The 23,586-nt window shown below is 32.3% G+C and overlaps 2 protein-coding genes across 2 annotated transcripts in view; one reads left to right on the top strand and one right to left on the bottom strand.

Annotated features, from left to right (window-relative positions):
• The window catches only part of LOC119606847 (protein borderless), a 62,048-nt gene extending 39,984 nt beyond the window's left edge, over positions 1 to 22,064 (top strand). Inside the window, exons 4-9 of the mRNA XM_037960495.1 lie at positions 1,883 to 2,031; positions 2,179 to 2,439; positions 14,056 to 14,284; positions 17,558 to 17,764; positions 20,887 to 21,566; positions 21,628 to 22,064. Of these exons, the coding sequence (XP_037816423.1) occupies positions 1,883 to 2,031; positions 2,179 to 2,439; positions 14,056 to 14,284; positions 17,558 to 17,764; positions 20,887 to 21,530 (1,490 nt within the window). The 3' untranslated portion in view covers positions 21,531 to 21,566; positions 21,628 to 22,064. The remainder of the gene's footprint in view (positions 1 to 1,882; positions 2,032 to 2,178; positions 2,440 to 14,055; positions 14,285 to 17,557; positions 17,765 to 20,886; positions 21,567 to 21,627) is intronic.
• Positions 2,739 to 6,445, bottom strand: LOC119606848 (spaetzle-processing enzyme-like). The gene is made up of 5 exons (XM_037960496.1): positions 6,136 to 6,445; positions 5,469 to 6,070; positions 5,219 to 5,409; positions 3,188 to 3,277; positions 2,739 to 3,089 (listed from the first exon to the last, which is right to left on the bottom strand). The coding sequence occupies exons 1-5, from the start codon at positions 6,331 to 6,333 to the stop codon at positions 2,776 to 2,778; spliced, it is 1,395 nt and encodes a 464-aa protein (XP_037816424.1). The 5' UTR covers positions 6,334 to 6,445; the 3' UTR covers positions 2,739 to 2,775.
• Positions 22,065 to 23,586: the final 1,522 nt, after the last annotated feature.

Raw genomic sequence — 23,586 nt, 5'->3', positions numbered from 1 at the left:
GACTAGACTACACTATAGACTAGACTATAGACTAGACTATAGACTAGACTATAGACTAGACTATAGACTAGACTATAGACTAGACTATAGACTAGACTATAGACTAGACTATAGACTAGACTATAGACTAGACTATAGACTAGACTATAGACTAGACTATAGACTAGACTATAGACTAGACTATAGACTAGACTATAGACTAGACTATAGACTAGACTATAGACTAGACTATAGACTAGACTATAGACTAGACTATAGACTAGACTATAGACTAGACTATAGACTAGACTATAGACTAGACTATAGACTAGACTATAGACTAGACTATAGACTAGACTATAGACTAGACTATAGACTAGACTATAGACTAGACTATAGACTAGACTATAGACTAGACTATAGACTAGACTATAGACTAGACTATAGACTAGACTATAGACTAGACTATAGACTAGACTATAGACTAGACTATAGAATAGACTATAGACTAGACTATAGACTAGACTATAGACTAGACTATAGACTAGACTATAGACTAGACTATAGACTAGACTATAGACTAGACTATAGACTAGACTATAGACTAGACTATAGACTAGACTATAGACTAGACTATAGACTAGACTATAGACTAGACTATAGACTAGACTATAGACTAGACTATAGACTAGACTATATACTAGACTATACTAGACTATAGACTAGACTATAGACTAGACTATAGACTAGACTATAGACTAGACTATAGACTAGACTATAGACTAGACTATAGACTAGACTATAGACTAGACTATAGACTAGACTATAGACTAGACTATAGACTAGACTATAGACTAGACTATAGACTAGACTATAGACTAGACTATAGACTAGACTATAGACTAGACTATAGACTAGACTATAGACTAGACTATAGACTAGACTATAGACTAGACTATAGACTAGACTATAGACTAGACTATAGACTAGACTATAGACTAGACTATAGACTAGACTATAGACTAGACTATAGACTAGACTATAGACTAGACTATAGACTAGACTATAGACTAGACTATAGACTAGACTATAGACTAGACTATAGACTAGACTATAGACTAGACTATAGACTAGACTATAGACTAGACTATAGACTAGACTATAGACTAGACTATAGACTAGACTATAGACTAGACTATAGACTAGACTATAGACTAGACTATAGACTAGACTATAGACTAGACTATAGACTAGACTATAGACTAGACTATAGACTAGACTATAGACTAGACTATAGACTAGACTATAGACTAGACTATAGACTAGACTATAGACTAGACTATAGACTAGACTATAGACTAGACTATAGACTAGACTATAGACTAGACTATAGACTAGACTATAGACTAGACTATAGACTAGACTATAGACTAGACTATAGACTAGACTATAGACTAGACTATAGACTAGACTGTAGACTAGACTATAGACTAGACTATAGACTAGACTATAGACTAGACTATAGACTAGACTATAGACTAGACTATAGACTAGACTATAAAAGGGAAATTAAATGACCCTCATATTTTCCACTCTATGACGTACATACATACAAATGTATATTAGGGTGTCCCGTGTACCACTTTTTTGTAGGATATTCTCTCAAACAATGCGTATTAATGTGCTAAATATGAGAAAAACAAAAAATTTTTTAAAGTGATTTAGTTCCCTACCATCGATTGAAAATCCTGACCTCAGTGAAATTTCTGTTCGTATACACTTTATTAGGAGGCATCAATTGAGAGGTATTCCTACAAAGGTGGTTGCTTGGGATACTCTAATGTACATAAGACTAAAAAAAAGAAAACTTTTTATATTTCACATGTTTCATTCTCATTCACAGATAAAGCCAAAGTAATTTATGCACCACCAGAGGTTTATTTACCATACGGTCAGCCAGCAGTTTTAGATTGTCATTTTCGTGCGAATCCACCATTAAAGAATCTTAGATGGGAAAAAGATGGACTACTCTTTGATTCATACAATGTACCAGTAAGTCGTATAATTCAACACAATTTCCCTTAACACAAAGACATTTACAAATAGAAATAGTGTTGATATGAATACTTTTTTTTCATTTGCTCTATTTGTAAGTAAATTTCTAACTTTTTTCCTATTTTTATTTTTTTACATCTTCAGGGTGTATTCTATAAAATGAATGGTAGTTTATTCTTTTCAAAAGTTGATGAATCACATGCTGGCAGTTATACATGTACGCCATACAATGATCTGGGTACCGATGGTCCATCGCCTGTCATTAATGTAATTGTTTTGCGACCACCAATATTCACAATAACACCGAAAGCAATTTACATACAGAAATTAGGTGAAACTACTGAATTGCCATGTCAAGCCATTGATCGAGATGGCACTAATCATCCGTCTATTGATTGGAAAAGGGTAAGTTGAATGTGTATGTATGTTTATTATTTCAAATCAAAAAGTGGGTTTTGTAAGTAGATGTTTGTGTATCTAGTTTGTGTGCCTATTGTGTTATTATTTCTGATTATACGACTTTTGTGATTTAACTGTATTTGTTGTTTACATAAACCAACAAATCAGATGTCACTTTATCTTTATGAATTCAATAATAAGCCGAAAAGGAGTTTATGTTGAAGTTGGTATCGATTGGAAGGACAATCAATGTTTTACTTATTTTAGTATAATAAAAAGTCGTATTTGTTTATTTTCTTATATTTACAATTACTAATAGTTAAAAAAATAACAAGTTAATTACTATTCCAAATTATTTTCAATCCATTTGTAAAAACCTTTCAATTTTGTAAATACCGCAGGTAAGAAACGGCTATCACCACAACGTCTTACTCCCAGCGATATAATACCCAACATATGATATTTGTCTTTCTTTCCACTGCTTTTGCGATAAAATATTGCACCTCCCGAATCGCCTTTACAAACATCAATTTCATTAACACCAGATCCACAGATTTCCGTTGAATCATTGAAAACACTATAACGATATATTTCGCTACATTTTGAAATATCTAAAATGGGTACCTCAGCTTTTAATAAAACGGCCGAATGTATTGCTTAGGAAGAGAAAGAAATAAAATTTGTTATACGAGTTGTTCTAAAAAATTTTTAGACATATATTTATTTGGATGGTTCGTAAGCAATTTATACATACTTTTTTCAGTAGCACCCCAACCAGCTACAAGGGCTCTTCCATCGTTAAATGTCATATCGGGAGATGGTATACAAATTGGATAAAATGATCCTGAAATACATGAAATAGAATGATGGTTAAAAATACTCTATGATGGGGTCTTAAGAATTATTCTGATCTATGGTAAACATACACCCACTAGCTTCATTAGCTACGTGTGAACATCATTTCAGGACAATAGTGCGAATACAGTATCTGTCATTATAAGTAATAGGTCTGCTAAAAATGGAGTCTTAGCTTCAAAGAGATTGCCTTATTATGTAATGATAACATTGATTGTGGCACCATCCTACAAAGGCTAGGCAGGATGAGTTTGAGGGCCTTTGGTATTTATGCTTCTGGGATTTTTCGAAAGCTAGGTCTCTATCAGATTGCCTTTTGTCTTCGTCGTTCTTCAGTCTGAAATTTGCGCCATCGATATGAATAAATTTCTAGATTTCGACCACTAGTGTCCCTGCAGTCAGTCTTGCATTTGTCTAGTCATTCAACTTGTCCTAATGATTTATCTTTAATCTTGCGACCTGAACTTTGATTACAAGGTTTACATGGACGGACGAAGAATCGAAAGACGGACTAAAAAAATGATTCTAAGCAGATTGGTATAGTTTAAGTTGGATGTAGGACCAATCTTAAATTATCTTTAAAATTTCGACCTGTGCTTTAATTGCCCCTCGGGCCATGTATCCTTGATGACCCGCATCTTGGTGTATTGCAATTCCGGAGTAAAGAGGTGCTACTAGTACCTCTAGTCTGCCGGTACTATAAGCTGGCGATGATCAAATGTATCCTCGGCCTTTCCTTGGAATGATTTGACATGGGGTCTAGCCAGAGCACCATATAATCTATCACTACGGGCGGCCAGTTTCCCGCAGGACTTGTTCTGGCAGGTCAGTTGGTTGAGGTTCCTTCGGGATCCATGTAGTGGATGTGGTTGAAACCCAAATTCGCGGATTCTCTCTCTCCGGTGCTGTTGCCTTCTCAACAGATGTCACTGGGTGATGTGACAGAGCAACTTATGCTGGAATCCTGAACCCGTGGAGTATCTCTTACTCTTCGCGTAGTTGGGCGCCAGTATAGGTTGGGGAATTTTCAGGTTGACACTTGGTAGTTGCCTGTCATTCCGTAGATCGTTCTTTATGGTCTGAGAATGGAACTGATGTAATTGGACTTGAACGATCGGGAAAGACTCATCTGCCCGACAGGAGACTAGAACTGATTTAGTAGACCTTTTATTTCAGGGAAGTTCTCGGTGCTGTTGCCATCTCAACAGGATTCATATAGTTTCATGCTACGCGACTTATGGTTGAGATCCTGATTTATTGACTGGGTATTTCGGACTACCAAATACGTCTCTAGGTTGTGTTGCTGAAATAGCAGAGCCACCTCAGTAGTGTGGTTGCGTGGGCTTTAAGAGGTTAAGGAATGCGCTGGAATGGGTCACTAGTTGATGTGGATTGCAGTTTAAATAATGCAATCTTTCATAACATCATAAGTGTGGTAACCTTCTGATATACCGGAAGATTGATTTCACCTAATGTTTGGGTAGTCTATTGACTTTAGACCAGTGATTGCTATTTCCTTGTCGGAGTTTGCATTGGGATTGATCCCATGCTGCCCATCATTCCACAACGGGGCTACTATGGCAAAAGATTAGATAGCTCGAGTACTTCAACAAAGTGATTGTACATGGACCGGCACAGCCATGTACAAAATTGTCACCTGAGTTCTTCATAGAAGGATTCAGTGGCGCGTGGTAGACCATCTCAAGCCTAGTGGATGAAAAAGAAATAAGCCGTCAAGGCAGGTGTTCACCTTAAGCACTTAGACATAATGTGCTTTGATTGTAAGGACAGACGGACTTGGCTTAATCGACTCAGAAAATTATCTAAGCCTATTAGTATACTTTAAGATGGGTATGTTACAAACATCTACACAAACGTATATTGTGGTGTAGGGTATAAAAAACACTATGTATTGTATATAAAAACTTACTACTTAAATATTCCTTATCCAGCATCAGCAGAGCTATATCATTTTTAAACGATAAATGTGAATACGCATGATGAACTATAATTTTAACGACAGTAACATCCACTGTCGTAGCACATATGTCATCACCACCTAAGTCCGGAGCACAGTCTGGATCCTCGGTAACATCATGTTCTCCCAAACGTACACCAGTTCTAAGAAAAAAATATAAGAATTATTTACTCTAAACTCAAGATAATAAACTTTTACTCACAATTCATAAAATTCCTGAGCTACACAATGAGCAGCTGTTAGTACGTACTTTGTGGTTATTAGACTACCACCACAATGATAACGTATTTTAGTATTATACAAAAGTAAAGCTGTCCAGGGAAATTCCATTAAAGTAGTTTCATTAGCAAACGAAATTCTTTTACCCAACGATGAACCACAAATCAGAGACGTATTTTGTAATATTTCCACGCCAGTTGGGTTAAGGGAATCGGTGTCTGATTTCAAATCAGAACGTTTCATTTCGATTTTTTGACCCACAGACACTTCATCATCAAGATCCAGTGATAAATTTGTGAGTTCACTTAATAGGATATCATCGGCGGGAGATTTATCTTTGGGTTTAGAAGTAGTGGTAGTAGTAGTGCTAGGTATTGTAGTTGTTTCAATGCTTTCTGGACTTTTACTGAAGTCTATAGATTGTGGACCAGCATGTAATATTTCGATGGCTTTGTCATTATTTGTATAGGGTATACCTAAATATGTTAGATATTCGTCATCAGGAAAGAATACTTTTGATTGAGCACTATATCCCCATTGTAAATCTCTTTTTTGTTCTTTATGTGTTTCTAAAACTGTATCCAACTGCTTGGGAAATATGATATAATTGAAAACTTAAATTACTTTTTTAAGTCATATGCAAAATTTACCTGTTCTTTGCTATTGCTTTGATATTTTTTTGAGCAATTCGTTAATTGTTGATTTGACTCACTGTTTTTGTTATTATAATTATTTATTTCTTTTATATTTGTTAATGATTTATTACAATCATTTTTGAATTTTGGATATGCTGTTGTTGATGCTAAACATAATGCTATTAAAAATACATTTTTGCAACGTAAATACATTATACTCGATATTTAATTTATTATTTTATAGCTTTTATTATTGTTTATAAACCAATATGTTTCTATTTTAATTAAAACACCGGTTCAAATATTCAATCTAATACGAACTGATCCCATGTAAACCACAGAAGCTTTTAATTTCATAACATGTTAAGATAACAGATTTTATACCAAAGTTTTTCTGTAAGATGTATTTGATGTAAAAGAGTGAATTCATGTAATTGAAATTTAGATTTCAACTTATATGATTATGCTACAACAGAAGTTTGTCATTCCTTTAGTAATTTCGATAATATAATTTTCTAACTCAATAAAGAAATTTGGATCCTTATAGATAGCGGTGTAGATTATGGTATGTGCGTCCGTTTGTATGTCTATCTGTATATTTCTTGAAATCAATGTTTTGAAGACCTCAGATATCTTAGGAATCTAAATCTTGATTAATTTTATGTGACATGCTTCCATTAAAAATCAGTCGTTCCATAAATAAGGGATATATGGGCAATAAAGTGTCCCGAGAAACAGACTTTTTAGGAATATCTGTCCATCTGTCCTTCCTTCCGTCCTTCCATCCGTACAGGTATAAATTTTCAAGATAATTTTGTGAAATTTGTCACATGCTGTTATTTTGATCCAAGGACAAAGCCTATTTTATTTCTTTGGTATTGAAAATGGGCGATATCGATCCATGTTTTCGCATAGCCCCCATAAAAGTGATCCCCGAAAAACAGTGTAAACAGCCATAGCTGGCTTTAAAACATCAGTATGTCAATGAAATTCAACATAAACAAGTTTTATGTGAACGAAATCTCTCTACCAAATTTTATGAGTATTGGTCCATAACTGACCCTACCCCCCATATAAGGGGCCTCTCAGAAAACGACTATAACGCTCATAACTTGCTTAAAAATTATAGCAATGCAACGAAATTCTACATAAACCAGTTTTAGGGGAACTAAAATCTCTCCGACAAATTTTATGGAGATCGGCTCATAATTGACCCTAGAAATTCTACATAAAAAAAGTTTTAGGGGAACTAAAATCTCTATGACAAATTTTATGGAGATCGGGTCATAATCTACAAAATTGTATGGGAATCGGTCCATAACTGACCCTAGAAATTCTACTTAAAAAAGTTTTAGGGGACAAATTTTATGGAGATCGGCTCATAATTGACCCTTGACTCCCTATATAAGCAGCCCTTCAGAAAATTGCTTTGACCCTTATAACTTGTTTCAAAATAATAGTAAAGCAACGATATTCGACGTAAACATGTTTTAGGAAAATTATAATATCTCTGCCATATTTAATGGAGATCGGCCCATAGTTGACCCTAGCCCTCATACAAGGGTCCCCATTCATAACTTTCTTCAAAATTCCAGTATATCATCGAAAGTCAACATAAACAACTGTTAGAGGAACTAAAAGCTTTCTGCCATATTTTATGAGGATCGGTTCAAAATTGACCCTTCCCCCGATATAAGGTCCCCTCATAAAATGACTATAACGCTCATAACTTGGTGCAAATTGGCAGTAAAGCAACGAAATTCAATGTAAACAAGTTTTCGGGAAACTAAAATCTCTCAGCCAAATTTTATGAGAGATTGCCCCATATAAGGTCTCAGTAAATTACTTTAATGTTCAAAATTTGCCGCAAAATTCCAATATATCAACGAAATTGATAAAAAAAATTGCAACGAAATTCGACATAAACAACTTCTTCAAAATTATAGTAAAGCAATGTAATTCGACATAAACAAGTTTTATGGAAACACCTGGGTGCTTCGCTACCCTAACTTAAATTAAATACATACAAAATTTTGTTTACTTTTATAGAAAATTAAAATTGATTAAACATTTTTTTAATGTTTCAGTTTTATACGTTCAATATCACGTGATTAAATTCGCATTCAGTAAAAAGCTTGTATTTTTAGTTTTATTCATTTAGCTTCCACATTATATAAAATTTCGAAAGTACTATTTGAAAAAAGTACTATAAAATACCTCTAATAGATTAATCATTTAATCAATTCAACAAATATAATTTGATCAATGAAATAGTACCAAAAGTCCCTTTCAGTAGATTCTCATTCACATGTAGGGACCTTACATTTTAAATTTTATTTTCAATATCTATGTTCAATATCGTAAAAATATCAAAAAGTACCATCGGAAAAACGAAAAAGTACAAAAATCTGTCTCAATAAATTCTCATTTAATAAGGACAGTGTGTTCCGGTTAACCATTATAGAGAATCTAAAAGGTACCATTTGAAGAATAGAAAAGTACCAAATAGTTCCCACTTACAGAATATTATTCAGTCAAGACCATGTATGTTAAAATTAATGTTCCTAGGTTGAATATTTTAGAAAATTAAAAAAGTATTTATGAGATAAAAAGTACTAAAAAGATCTCTCTTAAAGAATCTTATTCAATTAGGACCGTGTTTAATAATCATGTGTTTTGAATTCATATTAAAGAATATACAAAGTGTATCATTTGAAGAAAGAAAAAGTACCAAAAGTGGAATAAATTTTACCTTAGTGGAAAGTACTAATAAAAAGAGTACAATTTTTCCCTTTTCGCTTAGAAATATACTCTTTCGTGAATTAAGTTTACAAAATGTTCCCTATTTAAATCTATATATCACAGATTAAACTCAAACGATTCAAATCTGCATTCATTTGTGCCAGAAAAATAGTGCTTTCAAAAAGTACCAAACAATTTACTCGAATTTGGTCCTATATAGATCTTAGTACTCGAATTCCAAAATAATATACCAACAACTTATTTTGTTTGAGTAAATAAACTACTTTTTAAAATTTTATAAAAATTGGCTCAATGTGTTTGAATAAAATTAAATTTCCCGTTTTTTCCCTTTTTGGTACTTTTTTCCCCAGTGAAATAGCAAAAATTTTATTACAATAAATATTACGGAATTAGTCCGTAATTTAATAGGAATAATTCAGTAAACCGAAAAAGTTTTCTTCATGTGCTAAAAAAAGTACCATAAAAACAGTTTTCTCCCTTTTACACCCAAAAAGGACTGAATTTTAAAAAAGTACGAAACAGGTGTCTCATAATTTTGGGAGATGTATCTAAAATATTTATAAGTAATATATTATATTAATTAGTTCAAAAGTTATAAAGGGCCAAAAAAGGTACTAAAATCACCTTTGTTACACATTTTTACCCCTTAAAAGTACGAATTTCAAAAAAGTACCATACACCCGTCTGCTCATTTTAAGAGTAGATACAGGTGCATTTAAAATTTTTCTTGTATCACTAATATTGTGTAAGATTATTAAGAAAACCTGTTTTACCCGTTTTTCCCCTTTTTACCAGTAAGTGTACAAATTTCCAAAAATCCCTCCTTAGTGGATCTACATAACCAAAAAACACATCTACTGTCAAAATTTCATGATTCTAGGTTCAGCCGTTTGGGCCATTAACGGCCATAACTGATTTAAAAATACCAGTATATCGATAAAATTCGTCATGAACTAGTTTTATATCTTTCTGTCAAATATTATGATCATCAAGCCACCTTGGATCAAAGCCTTGATTTTTTATAAAGAAAATCACTTTGATGAACACACTCTTTTATTTAACTGTTTTCTTAGTAAATTCAATTTGTTAATAAATTATTTTAGTTATTGCCACTACCTACAAAGTGTGAGGTCTACGGGTACTACGTTGTGCTTGTAAAAATTAATTCATTATAAACAAAGCTCTTTCTATACTATATACGATAACGCTCATTTACTACAAGACGAGCATAATCCAAAATTCGGGTTTTTTGTGAATTAAAAGCTACAAAACATGTGTCAGACTAAAGTCTTCCATATAGATTTATATATATTTCAAATATGTCTATTATTTTCGGTGTGATATCGATTTTTTATTGTAAATATAGAAACTAAGACTCATAATTTCATATGAGTAATAAAAAAATCTAATTACAATCTAGATGAGAAACATGTTAACCTCTACTATCTAAATCTGGTTTAGTTTTTCAGATCCCTTGATTTTTCTCGAAACTACTATTTTTGGATTATGTCAGTCTTGTAGAAAATGAGCGATATGTATTTATCTCCACAAAAATCATAGACTAACAATATTAAATGCAGCAAATAGTACTAAATTTAATTAGTACTAAATGATTAATATAGAAAAAATGTAATTTCGAAGAAAATATGAATTTCACAAAATTCGCTAAAACATCATATTAAATCACTTCATGTAGAAAAAAAGTGACAAACTATATAATAATTTGTTATAGGGAATTATTAAATCGTCTCAACTACGCAATTTTCATTCGTTTATAGACTTGTTTTCTTAATTGTTCAAATACAATTTATAGCCATAAAAAATGTGCACAAAATTTTGAAAAAAAATCCCCAACAAACAGTGGTAATGTCAAAAGTAGGACTTTATATGAAACAAATTTAAAGATTAATGTGAATTTTCTTAAGTACTCAAACTGTTCATATTGTATTTTTAAAATATTAACTATTTTTGGATATTCCACCTGTTGTCCACTGTAATTGCGTGTGCTTTTACAAATTATTGGGGTATTCACACATTTAACTTGATTGAAACAAGTAAAATTGAAGTGTAAGTGCAATGCTTGTTGGTTTATTAGATTTAACTTTTAACAATAAATGATATCAATTCATTCCATTTTAAATCAAGGCACTTCATTTTAGAAAGAATCAAACATTTTGTAAAAATACATGATTTTCAGTTTAATAACAAGCAGATCCAGTTTTTTTTATATTTTAAAACCCGAAATTATATTGAAATATTTTAAATTCCCAGAAGTTTTTTTTGGTCATTTATATTCACAATTTCTAAATATCTGATATTCCAAAAATATCATCTACAGCACGTGTGAAATTTTAAAAATTTTATTTTTTTGTTAATGGCAATTTAATGTTAATAACAATTTTGCATGATTTTATATTTATAGACACTACTGTGGTACTTAGTACGGTATAAACCCTCAAATAATATTGTCCAGTACTTTAATATTAATTATTAAAGTTAACTTTCTCCGAATTTATAGCAAAACGTTTAAATACTAAAATACTTTACACTATAATTTATCAATAAAATAATTATTACTCAATACAAATTTTAGCTTTAAATGAAGCACTTATGAAAAAAGTATTAATTCTTATAAAAGTACTTACATCGAATGAAGTTAAGATTAAAAAGGTTTTTAACCCTTAGTTCCAATTTTGGAAAATTTCCAAATAAATATGGGATATAGCATCTATGCAGAAAGACAAGACTAAAAACTCTAATATAGTAAAGTATGTATAGAAGATTATGTATAAACCTATAGACAAGGTTATTGTTAAAATTATAAATTAGACTACAATAGTCTATATACAACATACACTGAAAATGAAAAAAAATGGTAACTACTTTTTTCGTAATATTTACGAAAATTTCGTATATAATACGAATCAAACTCTTTTATAATTTTACAATTTATATAATTATTATAAAAAATATTTCTTACAATTTCATATACATAAATTAGTATATTACATAACCATATAGGCATGGATTATTCTCCGTGTAGACTAGGCATAATTAAGTCTATGAACTATACTATAGTCCAGACTACAAATTGGACTATAGACAAAACTTTTAAATAGTCATACTTAGTCAAGATCAAGGACTAGACTATAATAAAACTACATATGTTCTAGATTACAGTCAATACTAGACTACAGTCACGAATGTCGAAGTGATTTACGTGAACACCTGCCATGTTGGCCTATTTCAAGGTGGTTTTTTCATCCGCTGGGTGAGCTAAAATATAACGACTTACCACCGCCCCATTGTGTTTTTTTACACGCCGGTGGCAATTTATGTATATAGATCCCAGTTCATCATCTAAAGACCAGTGCATTCCTGGATTTTATATGTCGCCCAACCACACTACTGAGATGGCTTCTGTTAGTTTGACAACAGCACCTAGAAACGTATTTGGTAGCCCGAAATACCCAAGATAATAAATCAGTTTCCCTCTTCATAAACCGATCTGTAACAAAGGATGTAAGAATTTCCAAAGTCAACTGAACCCAATAATTGGCCGGATAAATAGTCGCTTTGCATGAATCAATATATCCTGTTGAGATGGCAACAGCACCGAGAAACTTCCCCGAAGCCTAAAAGGGCATACTAAATCAGTACTAGTCTCCAATATATGGAGACTTCATAATCTTTCACCATTTTTTGCATCAGTTCCATTCCATGATCATAAAGATCTTTCTACTGAACGCTAACCTGACAATTCCCCAGCATATACCGGCTCCCTACTACACGGCCGGTAAGAAATACCGATCGGGTTCAGGAATCCAGCATATGCTGCTCTGTACACAGACCTGTGTTATTTGAATAGAGAATTAGCCAACGCATTATATATATAGTATATCGCATTATATATAGTGTTTAGTTTAATTATAGACTAAACAATATCAGTTTAAGGATTTAGTTCATTGGGGACTTCGTTCGTAGCGCCAAAGCTATAGACTAGACTATAGTCATGACTATATAATTACTTTGCCCAAGACTAGGCTAGATTATATTCTAGATTAATTCTTTAAAAAGCTTATGGACTAGACTATAGAAAATACATATGTATGTATGAACATAGAACGTAGTCACTAGTATAGAAAATATAGTCACTAGTATAGAATAGTTGTGTTTTGTTGCTAACAATGAGTGTTAACACTTAAAGTTAGCAACAAAACGAACATTACCTGACTTGGCATCACTCCACAGAAGAAATCTGCTAAATCTTGAAATTATTTACAATTTCTTGAAAAGGATTTTTTATTTGGTAATTTTCTTTGATTTAAATTTGATTTTAAAATATTTTTTTATTGTTTGACATAAACACATTAATATTTGTATTTTTAGTTTTGAATTGGTAGCACTTTTATCGACGTTAAAATTAACTTGTATAATTTTGCACGTTAACTCCTAACGTTTATAAATTTTAAATTTATATGAAATTGCCTTTGAACGTTAGCAACAAAACACTACTAATATAAACTAAATTATAGTAAATAATATAGTCAAGACAATTAATTAGAGTTTAATCCAGACTTTAGATTATTAGATTCTAAGATAAACGAATTTTTGTATTTAATTCATATGGGAGGATGTATGTGGGCGTGGTTCCTCGTCCACTTGAAATTTTGATGTAAAAAGTAGCCTATAATTCCTTCCAGTCATACAGGAAAACACTGTAAAAATTTCAGAAAAATCGGTACATCCGTTTAGCTGCCTATAAAGTCAAAACCAACAAACATACAAACACACATTCATTTTTTATATATATGTCAAGTGACCCAACGCAAAAAATCGATTTCGACGAAATTTGAACTAAACTTACTACTATTGGATAGTAGGTCAGACACACATTTTCAGCTATATCCGTCAAGAACTGCCTTACTTAGAGGGGGTAAAAGTTGGACATTTTGGTCATACAGGGTTTTATTCAAATGAGTGTAACTTTTCACCTATTGGTCCTAGCAAAAATTGTCCAAAGGAGTTCAGATAGCTATTTAAAAACAAAAATTACTCGAAATTTTTCAAATTTAAAATACCTAAATTCAATGTTCCCACAAAACTTTAACTACCGTAATACTCACACAAAAATATGCCACTTTCTTTTTAATATTTTCTTTAATTCCACAGAAGGATGGTTCTCCCTTACCCGAAGAACGTGCCACCATCAAAGATGGTACACTGACCATAACAAATCTCATTGAAACAGATCGTGGCATGTACGAATGTGTGGCAACTAATGAAGCAGCCACTATAACTGCGGAAACAGAATTAATGATTGAGAATTTATCGCCAAGGCCACCATATAATTTAACAGCAAATAGTAGTGAAACTACCATAACCATACGTTGGCAACCAGGTAAGTGTTCAAGGAAAGAAGAACATTTGTATTTATTTTCTTATACATAACATATTCTTTAATAATTTATATTTCAGGCTTATTGTTAGTCCTTAATTAATTTTCAGTAATTGAACTTTAGTTTCTGTTTAAATTTTTTTTCAAAGTAATTATTAGAAATTCATCTTGAAGCATAATAATAATGTCTTGTTTGCAATTTAGAGATTGTTTAAATAATTTCCATTATATACATATACCTCTGTATGTATGTGTGTTTCTTAAATAAGTTATTAATTGCTATTGGCAGAGTATTGAGAAATTTTGTAATTTGTAGACATTTATCATTAATTAATTATTATAAAGTTTTATATGTATACGTAGTTAGTATCAATTCTATTTTAGTTAATAAATTTTGTGAGTATTTAAATTAACTTAATATTTACAAAATTTATTCTATAATTAAGCACAATAACGAACGAAGGGCAGAACTGTTCATCCTTTGGAAGAAATTATTATAAATAAATTTCGGCATAAACTAATAAAATATTCTTACTCCAATTCTATTTTCACATACATTTTTTTGCACAAAACTTTATTAAACAAGTAAAAGTGTTATATTCGGCCATGCCGAATCTTATCCACCCACCATCAAATCACTGCCATATAAATAAACTTTGATATTTTGAATATTTTATTATTATATATCGATACTATTGTGAACATCAGGGTAATATCTGAAATAGTTCTCTTAATGGGGGTTCAACTATTGACAGTGAAGATTTCAGTTCCTTATTTATTTCAAATTGTATAGTTCTACTTATATTTTTAAGCTAGTAATGAACATTAAAGTCATTTTCTTAAAGGGACCTTATACAGGGTTAGGATTAATTATGGACCGATCCTCATAAAATATGGTATCGCTCTACTAGTATTTTTAAGCCAGTAATGAGCGTTAAAGTCATTTTTTGAAGGGAACCTTATATGGAGAGTTGGGTCAATTATGGACCGATCCACATAAAATTTGGTAGAGAGGTTTTGGCTAGTATAAAACGTAATTCACAGCTATAGTCGTATTTTTAAGCCAGTAATGAGCGTTAAAGTAATTTTATGGAGGGGACCTTATATGGGGGGAGGGTCAATTATGGACTGATCCACATATAAATTGGTGGAAAGGTTTTGACTCCTAAGGTACTAACATATAACAAATTTCTTCGCTATACTCGTATTGAGCGTTAAAGTCATTTTCTGAAGGGGACCTTATATGGGGGGTAGGGTCAATTATGTACCGATCCACATAAAATTTGGTGGAGAGATATTGGCTCGCATAAAACTTATGGCATTTTTAAGCCAGTAATCAGCTTTTTAGTCATTTTCTAAAGGGAACCTTATATGGGGGGTAGGGCCAATTATGGTCCTATGTCCGCCATAATTCAGAAGTCAAAAAACTGACTTATGGGAAATTTTTTGGTATTTGCTTCATAAACAACGAATTTGTGAATGTTTGAAGCTCCCATTTTCAATACCACACATTTCTGATCAATAAAAAATATTTTAGGAAAATTTCATCTCAATATCTCTTTTTTTTTTGTGCAACAACAGACAGACGGACGGACATAGCTAGATCGTCTTAGAATCTTACGAGGTCCCAGAATATATATACTTTATAGAGTCTGTGAACAATATTACGATGTGTTACACACGGAATGACAAAATCAATATACCCCCATCTTTTTTGATGGTGGGCATAAAAAACATATAACATCGGGAAATTTATGCAATAAAGAGGCCTTCCTAAGCGCATTGTTTTGTAAAGACCAGGGACACACCGCAAAGTTGCAAAACCGTTACTGAATTGTCTTCTGCTGAAGGTCTGACAAGAGCTTTGTTTCTGACTAGGGTCAAATGAACCGCGATCATTACGATAATCAGACGTATAATTTAGGCTCTTATAAAACTTAGTTATGCCGATTTTTGTAGGGATACTGGATCGCCCTATTCGGGGGGTGCGGTTGTATAGAGGCTTGGTGAAATAATGGCTTCGTCCTTAGGTGAAAAGTAACGACGTATGTGCCAAATTTTATCAAATTATCTTGAAAATTGCGAACTGTAGTTTGATTACGGACTGAAGGAATCTACTTTATATGTGAACTTTACGGTTATGCACCAAATAGGTGCAACTCCAATCGGAGATCACAGAGTTCCATTGTCGAAAATCTAGTCCACTAGTGTATGGACTGGGCTGGTTAGTGCTAAAGTTAAACTAATGAAAACTAACCAAAAACTAGTCCAAAGACCTGTCAATAGATTAGTCCATTTACTAGTCAATATACTAATCAATAGTCAATATACTCTTTCATAGACTAGATAGATTAGTTATAGACAAGTCCAAAAACTAGTCAATAAAGTAGCCCATAGACTAGTTAAAAACCCATGGACTGGGCAATGAACTAGTCCATAGACAAGCCAATATACTAATCCATTAAGCCAATATATGTATACTTAGGGTGCTATTAATAAACATTTATCAAAGGTTTATAGTTCAAATTTTGTATTAAAAATTGTTTTTAATTTTGTATTAAAAATTGTTTTTAATTTTGTATTAAAAATTGTTTTTAATTTTGTATTAAAAATTGTTTTTGATAAATTTTTATGAATAAGGTCTTTAGTCTATAGAGTAGTAAAGACTAGACTATTTCATATTATTTCCTAAACACCTTTTGCAATAATGCAATATGTTGTTGTAACAGCTTAAATTATACAATGTTAATCTAGAGGCTCCACGTCCAGAACAACTATACTTAGAAGGCAAGGTGTAATAAGTATTGCACTTTTAGAATGTGTTAATATGTCCTTTAAAAGGCCTATACAGTGAAGCCCTTGCAATATTTCCCGCTGAATTGTTATGATTTAACGAAAAAATATATTGCTACCATACAGAAATAAAATATTTATATTGCAATTTAATTATAATAAAGAAATAATTTAAATTCTCTTCATAAACATACAACCATACCTAGAAATATTTATATGCTATACAAACCCATGGATAGTAGTTTTCCTTATGCAGCTAAAAATTCAAATAAAATTTTTCATTTTACCGTTTAAACGCACATATTTGTGTATATTTAAATATTTTTTACCCGTTTGCTTTTTTAAGTTTATATGCATACACACAAACATATTTCGTTCTATATATTGGATATAGTATATATGATTTTTATTTTTGTTTTGTTAATACCCTCTTCCCTTTATTTTTTTTTTCTGCATTATTTTTATTTTTGCACTGTCATACAGGATACTTGCGGCCGAATCTCGAATATACTGTTTGGTATCGTCTAACGGATGCACCAGAATGGCGTACAATGCGTATCGTACAAAAGAACGTTATGGAAGCAACAATACAGCATCTGCAGCCGGGACGCGAATATGAATTTATGGTACTGAGCCAGGATAAATATGGCGATGGCATGTTCAGTAAACAATTTCGATTTTCAACGCAACGTAAGTTTAATTCAATAAGAGAATTTCTGCCATTGTTTTCTATGAATTGTGAAAGAAGTAAAAGAATACTTGTTTAATATTAACAATTATTTAGAGATGCAAAATTAAAAATGTTTGTTTAACATTTAGTGTAAGCTGTAGCATTTTTGAGTAACAAAATTATTTGGGTATGAACGACCTAAAAGTTATTTTTGAAATGTTGGTTCTAGTTCAGTTCTGGTTTAGTTCTAGTTCAGTTCTTTTTAGTTCTAGTTCAGTTCTACTTCAGTTCTAGTTCAGTTCTAGTTCAGTTCTAGTTCAGTTCTAGTTCAGTTCTAGTTCAGTTCTAGTTCAGTTCTAGTTCAGTTCTAGTTCAGTTCTAGTTCAGTTCTAGTTCAGTTCTAGTTCAGTTCTAGTTCAGTTCTAGTTCAGTTCTAGTTCAGTTCTAGTTCAGTTCTAGTTCAGTTCTAGTTCAGTTCTAGTTCAGTTCTAGTTCAGTTCTAGTCAGTTCTAGTTCAGTTCTAGTTCAGTTCTAGTTCAGTTCTAGTTCAGTTCTAGTTCAGTTCTAGTTCAGTTCTAGTTCAGTTCTAGTTCAGTTCTAGTTCAGTTCTAGTTCAGTTCTAGTTCAGTTCTAGTTCAGTTCTAGTTCAGTTCTAGTTCAGTTCTAGTTCAGTTCTAGTTCAGTTCTAGTTCAGTTCTAGTTCAGTTCTAGTTCAGTTCTAGTTCAGTTCTAGTTCAGTTCTAGTTCAGTTCTAGTTCAGTTCTAGTTCAGTTCTAGTTCAGTTCTAGTTCAGTTCTAGTTCAGTTCTAGTTCAGTTCTAGTTCAGTTCTAGTTCAGTTCTAGTTCAGTTCTAGTTCAGTTCTAGTTCAGTTCTAGTTCAGTTCTAGTTCAGTTCTAGTTCAGTTCTAGTTCAGTTCTAGTTCAGTTCTAGTTCAGTTCTAGTTCAGTTCTAGTTCAGTTCTAGTTCAGTCCTAGTTCAGTTCTAGTTCAGTTCTAGTTCAGTTCTAGTTCAGTTCTAGTTCAGTTCTAGTTCAGTTCTAGTTCAGTTCTAGTTCAGTTCTAGTTCTAGTTCAGTTCTAGTTCAGTTCTAGTTCAGTTCTAGTTCAGTTCTAGTTCAGTTCTAGTTCAGTTCTAGTTCAGTCCTAGTTCAGTTCTAGTTCAGTTCTAGTTCAGTTCTAGTTCAGTTCTAGTTCAGTTCTAGTTCAGTCCTAGTTCAGTTCTAGTTCAGTTCTAGTTCAGTTCTAGTTCAGTTCTAGTTCAGTCCTAGTTCAGTTCTAGTTCAGTTCTAGTTCAGTTCTAGTTCAGTTCTAGTTCAGTTCTAGTTCAGTTCTAGTTCAGTTCTAGTTCAGTTCTAGTTCAGTTCTAGTTCAGTCCTAGTTCAGTTCTAGTTCAGTTCTAGTTCAGTTCTAGTTCAGTTCCTAGTTCAGTCCTAGTTCAGTTCTAGTTCAGTTCTAGTTCAGTTCTAGTTCAGTTCTAGTTCAGTTCTAGTTCAGTTCTAGTTCAGTTCCTAGTTCAGTTCTAGTTCAGTTCTAGTTCAGTTCTAGTTCAGGTCCTAGTTCAGTCCTAGTTCAGTTCTAGTTCAGTTCTAGTTCAGTTCTAGTTCAGTTCTAGTTCAGTTCTAGTCTGTTCAGTTCTAGTTCAGTTCTAGTTCAGTCTAGTTCAGTTCTAGTTCAGTTCTAGTTCAGTTCTAGTTCAGTTCTAGTTCAGTTCTAGTTCAGTTCTAGTTCAGTTCTAGTTCAGTTCTAGTTCAGTTCTAGTTCAGTTTCTAGTTCAGTTCTAGTTCAGTTCTAGTTCAGTTCTAGTTCAGTCCTAGTTCAGTTCTAGTTCAGTTCTAGTTCAGTTCTAGTTCAGTTCTAGGTTCAGTTCAGTTCTAGTTCAGTTCTAGTTCAGTTCTAGTTCAGTTCTAGTTCAGTTCTAGTTCAGTTCTAGTTCAGTTCTAGTTCAGTTCTAGTTCAGTTCTAGTTCAGTTCTAGTTCAGTTCTAGTTCAGTTCTAGTTCAGTTCTAGTTCAGTTCTAGTTCAGTTCTAGTTCAGTTCTAGTTCAGTTCTAGTTCAGTTCTAGTTCAGTTCTAGTTCAGTTCTAGTTCAGTTCTAGTTCAGTTCTAGTTCAGTTCTAGTTCAGTTCTAGTTCAGTTCTAGTTCAGTTCTAGTCAGTTCTAGTTCAGTTCTAGTTCAGTTCTAGTTCAGTTCTAGTTCAGTTCTAGTTCAGTTCTAGTTCAGTTCTAGTTCAGTTCTAGTTCAGTTCTAGTTCAGTTCTAGTTCAGTTCTAGTTCAGTTCTAGTTCAGTCTAGTTCAGTTCTAGTTCAGTTCTAGTTCAGTTCTAGTTCAGTTCTAGTTCAGTCTAGTTCAGTTCTAGTTCAGTTCTAGTTCAGTTCTAGTTCAGTTCTAGTTCAGTTCTAGTTCAGTTCTAGTTCAGTTCTAGTTCAGTTCTAGTTCACGTTCTAGTTCAGTCCTAGTTCAGTTCTAGTTCAGTTCATAGTTCAGTTCTAGTTCAGTTCTAGTTCAGTTCTAGTTCAGTTCTAGTTCATTTCTAGTTCAGTTCTGAGTTCAGTTCTAGTTCAGTCCTAGTTCAGTTTCTAGTTCAGTTCTAGTTCAGTTCTAGTTCAGTTCTAGTTCAGTTCTAGTTCAGTTCTAGTTCAGTTCTAGTTCAGTTCTAGTTCAGTTCTAGTTCAGTTCTAGTTCAGTTCTAGTTCAGTTTAGTTCCGTTCTAGTTCAGTCTAGTTCAGTTCTAGTTAAGTTCTAGTTCAGTTCTAGTTCAGTTCTAGTTCAGTTCTAGTTCAGTTCTAGTTCAGTTCCAGTTCCAGTCAGTTCTCGTTCAGTTCTAGTTCAGTTCTAGTTCAGTTCTAGTTCAGTGATCATTAACTTTTCAGACTTAGTATTCAGATTACACTAACTTCGGTTGCATTTAAATAAAAACTTTTTTGTACTTCATTATTGCTAGAATACAAATACAATTATTTCATTTAGTTATTACTGTCCTTATTTTTGCCAACGTTAAATTATAAAACTTTCCTTTTTTACAATATGTCCTACAAAAACAAATCTAAATAATTTTTTCGCAATTCGTTTTTATTTCTTTTATTTAAATTAAACTTTTTAATACTTTTATATATAATTTTTTTCGCTCTCAATTCTGTTTGCAGCATCATCGAAAGTAACAGCAGATGAAGACAATGTCGGCGTCGTAGAGTCTACTAGAGTGGAATACACACAGCATCGTGAACCCAGCAGTAGTAGTGACAACGACATCGCTAACAACAACAATCCTTCACCAAGTACGGGTAGCTTAAGTGCACCCTGGAATTTAAGTGCCATTAATAATCAACAAGGTTGGCTTCTACACTGGGAACATCCACAGCAGGGGTTGGACATGTTACGCCTCTATACGGTACGTTGGTGGAAGGAACCGGAACATCATCTTGTTGGCACAGTCGAAACATTTGACAATTTCTATCAATTGCGACACCTCAAAGAGGATTCCACATTTAAAGTACGTGTATTGGCCATTTCCGCCGATGGCGACCAAGTGCCGAGTGGTGAATTAATAATTGAAGTGCCATCGCAGCGTAAAATGCGTGCTCTACTAATTGGCAGCTCGATTGGTGTCGCCTTTCTTTTGTGTGCACTGGTGGCCTTTTTGTATGTGAAACGCAGCTGTTTGCTGCATTTATTTACCGGCGATATTGGCAGTGCTGGCAAAGATGTTGGCATTAATGATGGATCCATCGAGGATGGTTGTGACAGCAGTGAACACACACACGATACAGAAAAGATAAATAATACCTGAGTGTACGAGATAACGTGGCAGTTTCAGAATTAATACGTAAAAAAATAAATTAATTACGAATTTCCATATCGTTATATTGAATAGTTTTTTTTTGCAGTTGCTGCTGCCTGCCTCTTTCATTCTGTTGTTTGTTTGTTTTTGTATTTTAATACTTTTTTTCTGTGCTGCTTTATTGTTTTTCCGAATCGTTCACCATTCATGACATGAATATACATATTTGTGTTTTTTTTCGATATTTATGCCTTTTTCCCCGTATATGCCAATGATTATGACAATAATGATGTTAAGTTTGCCATTCGCTTTAAGCTAGTAGTTACACTGTGCGTGTGTGTTTTTTTTTTTCATTTTATTTTTTAATTTCTTTGATTTTTCTTTTTTGTATTTGTATGTATTTATTAATTTTTTGAATTCCACAGCAGTATTGGTATTATTTACCTTGGTTGTAATCTGATATGAAAATAATAGTATGTAGTTATGTTGGTCTTCTTTGAAATTACGATATTATAATTCGAAATTAATTTTAAATAAATAAGATAAAAATAAAAATTGTGTTTCATATTCTTTAATTTACAATTTTAATTGTAAGTACAACTTACCCAGTAAAAACTATGTAAGAAGTTAAAATGCTAAAATTTACTTACACAATAGCATTTTTAGTCATTATTTTAACACGGTGATGTCATTGGAGGCAAGTACTTACCACAAACGATTACAAGTAATTAGAAAAAGTAGTCATTGTAAATCACATGAATAAACGTATACAGCATCTGTATCTTCACTGGCAAGATGACTAATGAATTAGAAATTATTTATATAACACATTATTAGTAAGACCTTATTAGACTACTTCTATGTAATCCAGACCATATGTAGTAGTCATTGAAAAGTATGTTGTTAGGTAAGTAATTACAATTGAAAGCCATTACCCAGTTTTTGCAGGCTATTTTATATATGTATAAAATTTATCAGTGCATAAAAATTTTATTTTAAATTTAGATATTATCAATCATAAACCGGAGACAGAGAGACATACATATAAGGGCAAGTGACCAAACTTAAAAATTAATTTGGATGAAATTTGCTCTAATGTAAGTAGACCAGACACAAATTTTCATCTTTATCGATCAAGAACTGCCGGAGTTAGAGGTCAAAGTTGGACATTTTGTTCATACAGTGTTTTTTTTTCAAATGTGTGTAACTTTTCACCAATTGGTTCTAGAAAAAATTGTTTACGGACTATAGATAGCTATTTCTTCAATGTTTCCAAAAATGTGTGTTTAATTTTTTTAATATTTTTTTTATTTTTTTCCAAAATGAGCCTTTTTTGTTCAAAAGAAAGTTTATACAATTTCGTTTAAGGACTTTATAGGCGTTTAGTGGGACGCGAGTGGGATACCGAGCAAAAAAATAATTTTTAACTCAAAAATAAGATTTTTCAATATATTTGTTTAATTAATTTTTTCCACTTTTTTACTCAAAAGAAAGCTTTGACCATTTCCTTTAAAAGCTTTGTGGTCATATTCACATTTACCAATTATTCTAATAATTTATAAGCGATTCTGATGTACTTGCCTCTAATAACATCACCGTGTTATAGTAATGACTTAAAGCTATTGTGTAAGTCATTTTTCAGCATTTTAACCACTGCTTGATCATGAAAGCTTCAGCATTTTAACCTTTTACTTAACGTTTTTCGATGGCTATAGATAAAGTATAGATAAAGTATAGCAATCGGTTCAGAATAATTTTCTAACACTATTTAGCTATATCCGTTTGTCTGTCTGTCTTTTTATTTACAAATTGTAATACTTAATTCAAATTTATAATCTAGCAATCAATCAGAATAGTTTTCTAAGACTATTTAGCTATATCCGTTCGTTTGTCTGTCTTTCCATCTAAACATTGTACTTAAGTCAAATTTATAGTCTAATAGCAATACCCAGTGTACTTCGCTACTCTGTAAATAATGTAATTAAGAAAGCCTTTTCAATTTTATATTCAATTTGGTATTTTATTCTTATGGGAGGTACAACTATTGTAAGTTCACCACCCATTT

Source organism: Lucilia sericata, unplaced genomic scaffold (assembly GCF_015586225.1).
Source record: "Lucilia sericata isolate MDLA Ls3-8-SP2 unplaced genomic scaffold, ASM1558622v1 Contig000628F_arrow, whole genome shotgun sequence".
Classification (NCBI taxonomy): Eukaryota; Metazoa; Arthropoda; class Insecta; order Diptera; family Calliphoridae; genus Lucilia; species Lucilia sericata.
Note: the sequence above shows the minus strand (reverse complement) of the source record. Positions and strands in the feature narration are given on the sequence as shown.

Bases quoted from the DNA above. Each gene is read 5' to 3' on its own strand.
- LOC119606848 (XM_037960496.1), bottom strand. From the start codon at position 6,333: ATGTATTTACGTTGCAAAAATGTATTTTTAATAGCATTATGTTTAGCA. The intron at 6,071-6,135 runs GTAAATTTTGCA...TTTCCCAAGCAG, and splicing joins AAAGCAATAGCAAAGAACAG to TTGGATACAGTTTTAGAAAC. The intron at 3,278-5,218 runs GTAAGTTTTTAT...CATGTATTTCAG, and splicing joins GGATAAGGAATATTTAAGTA to GATCATTTTATCCAATTTGT.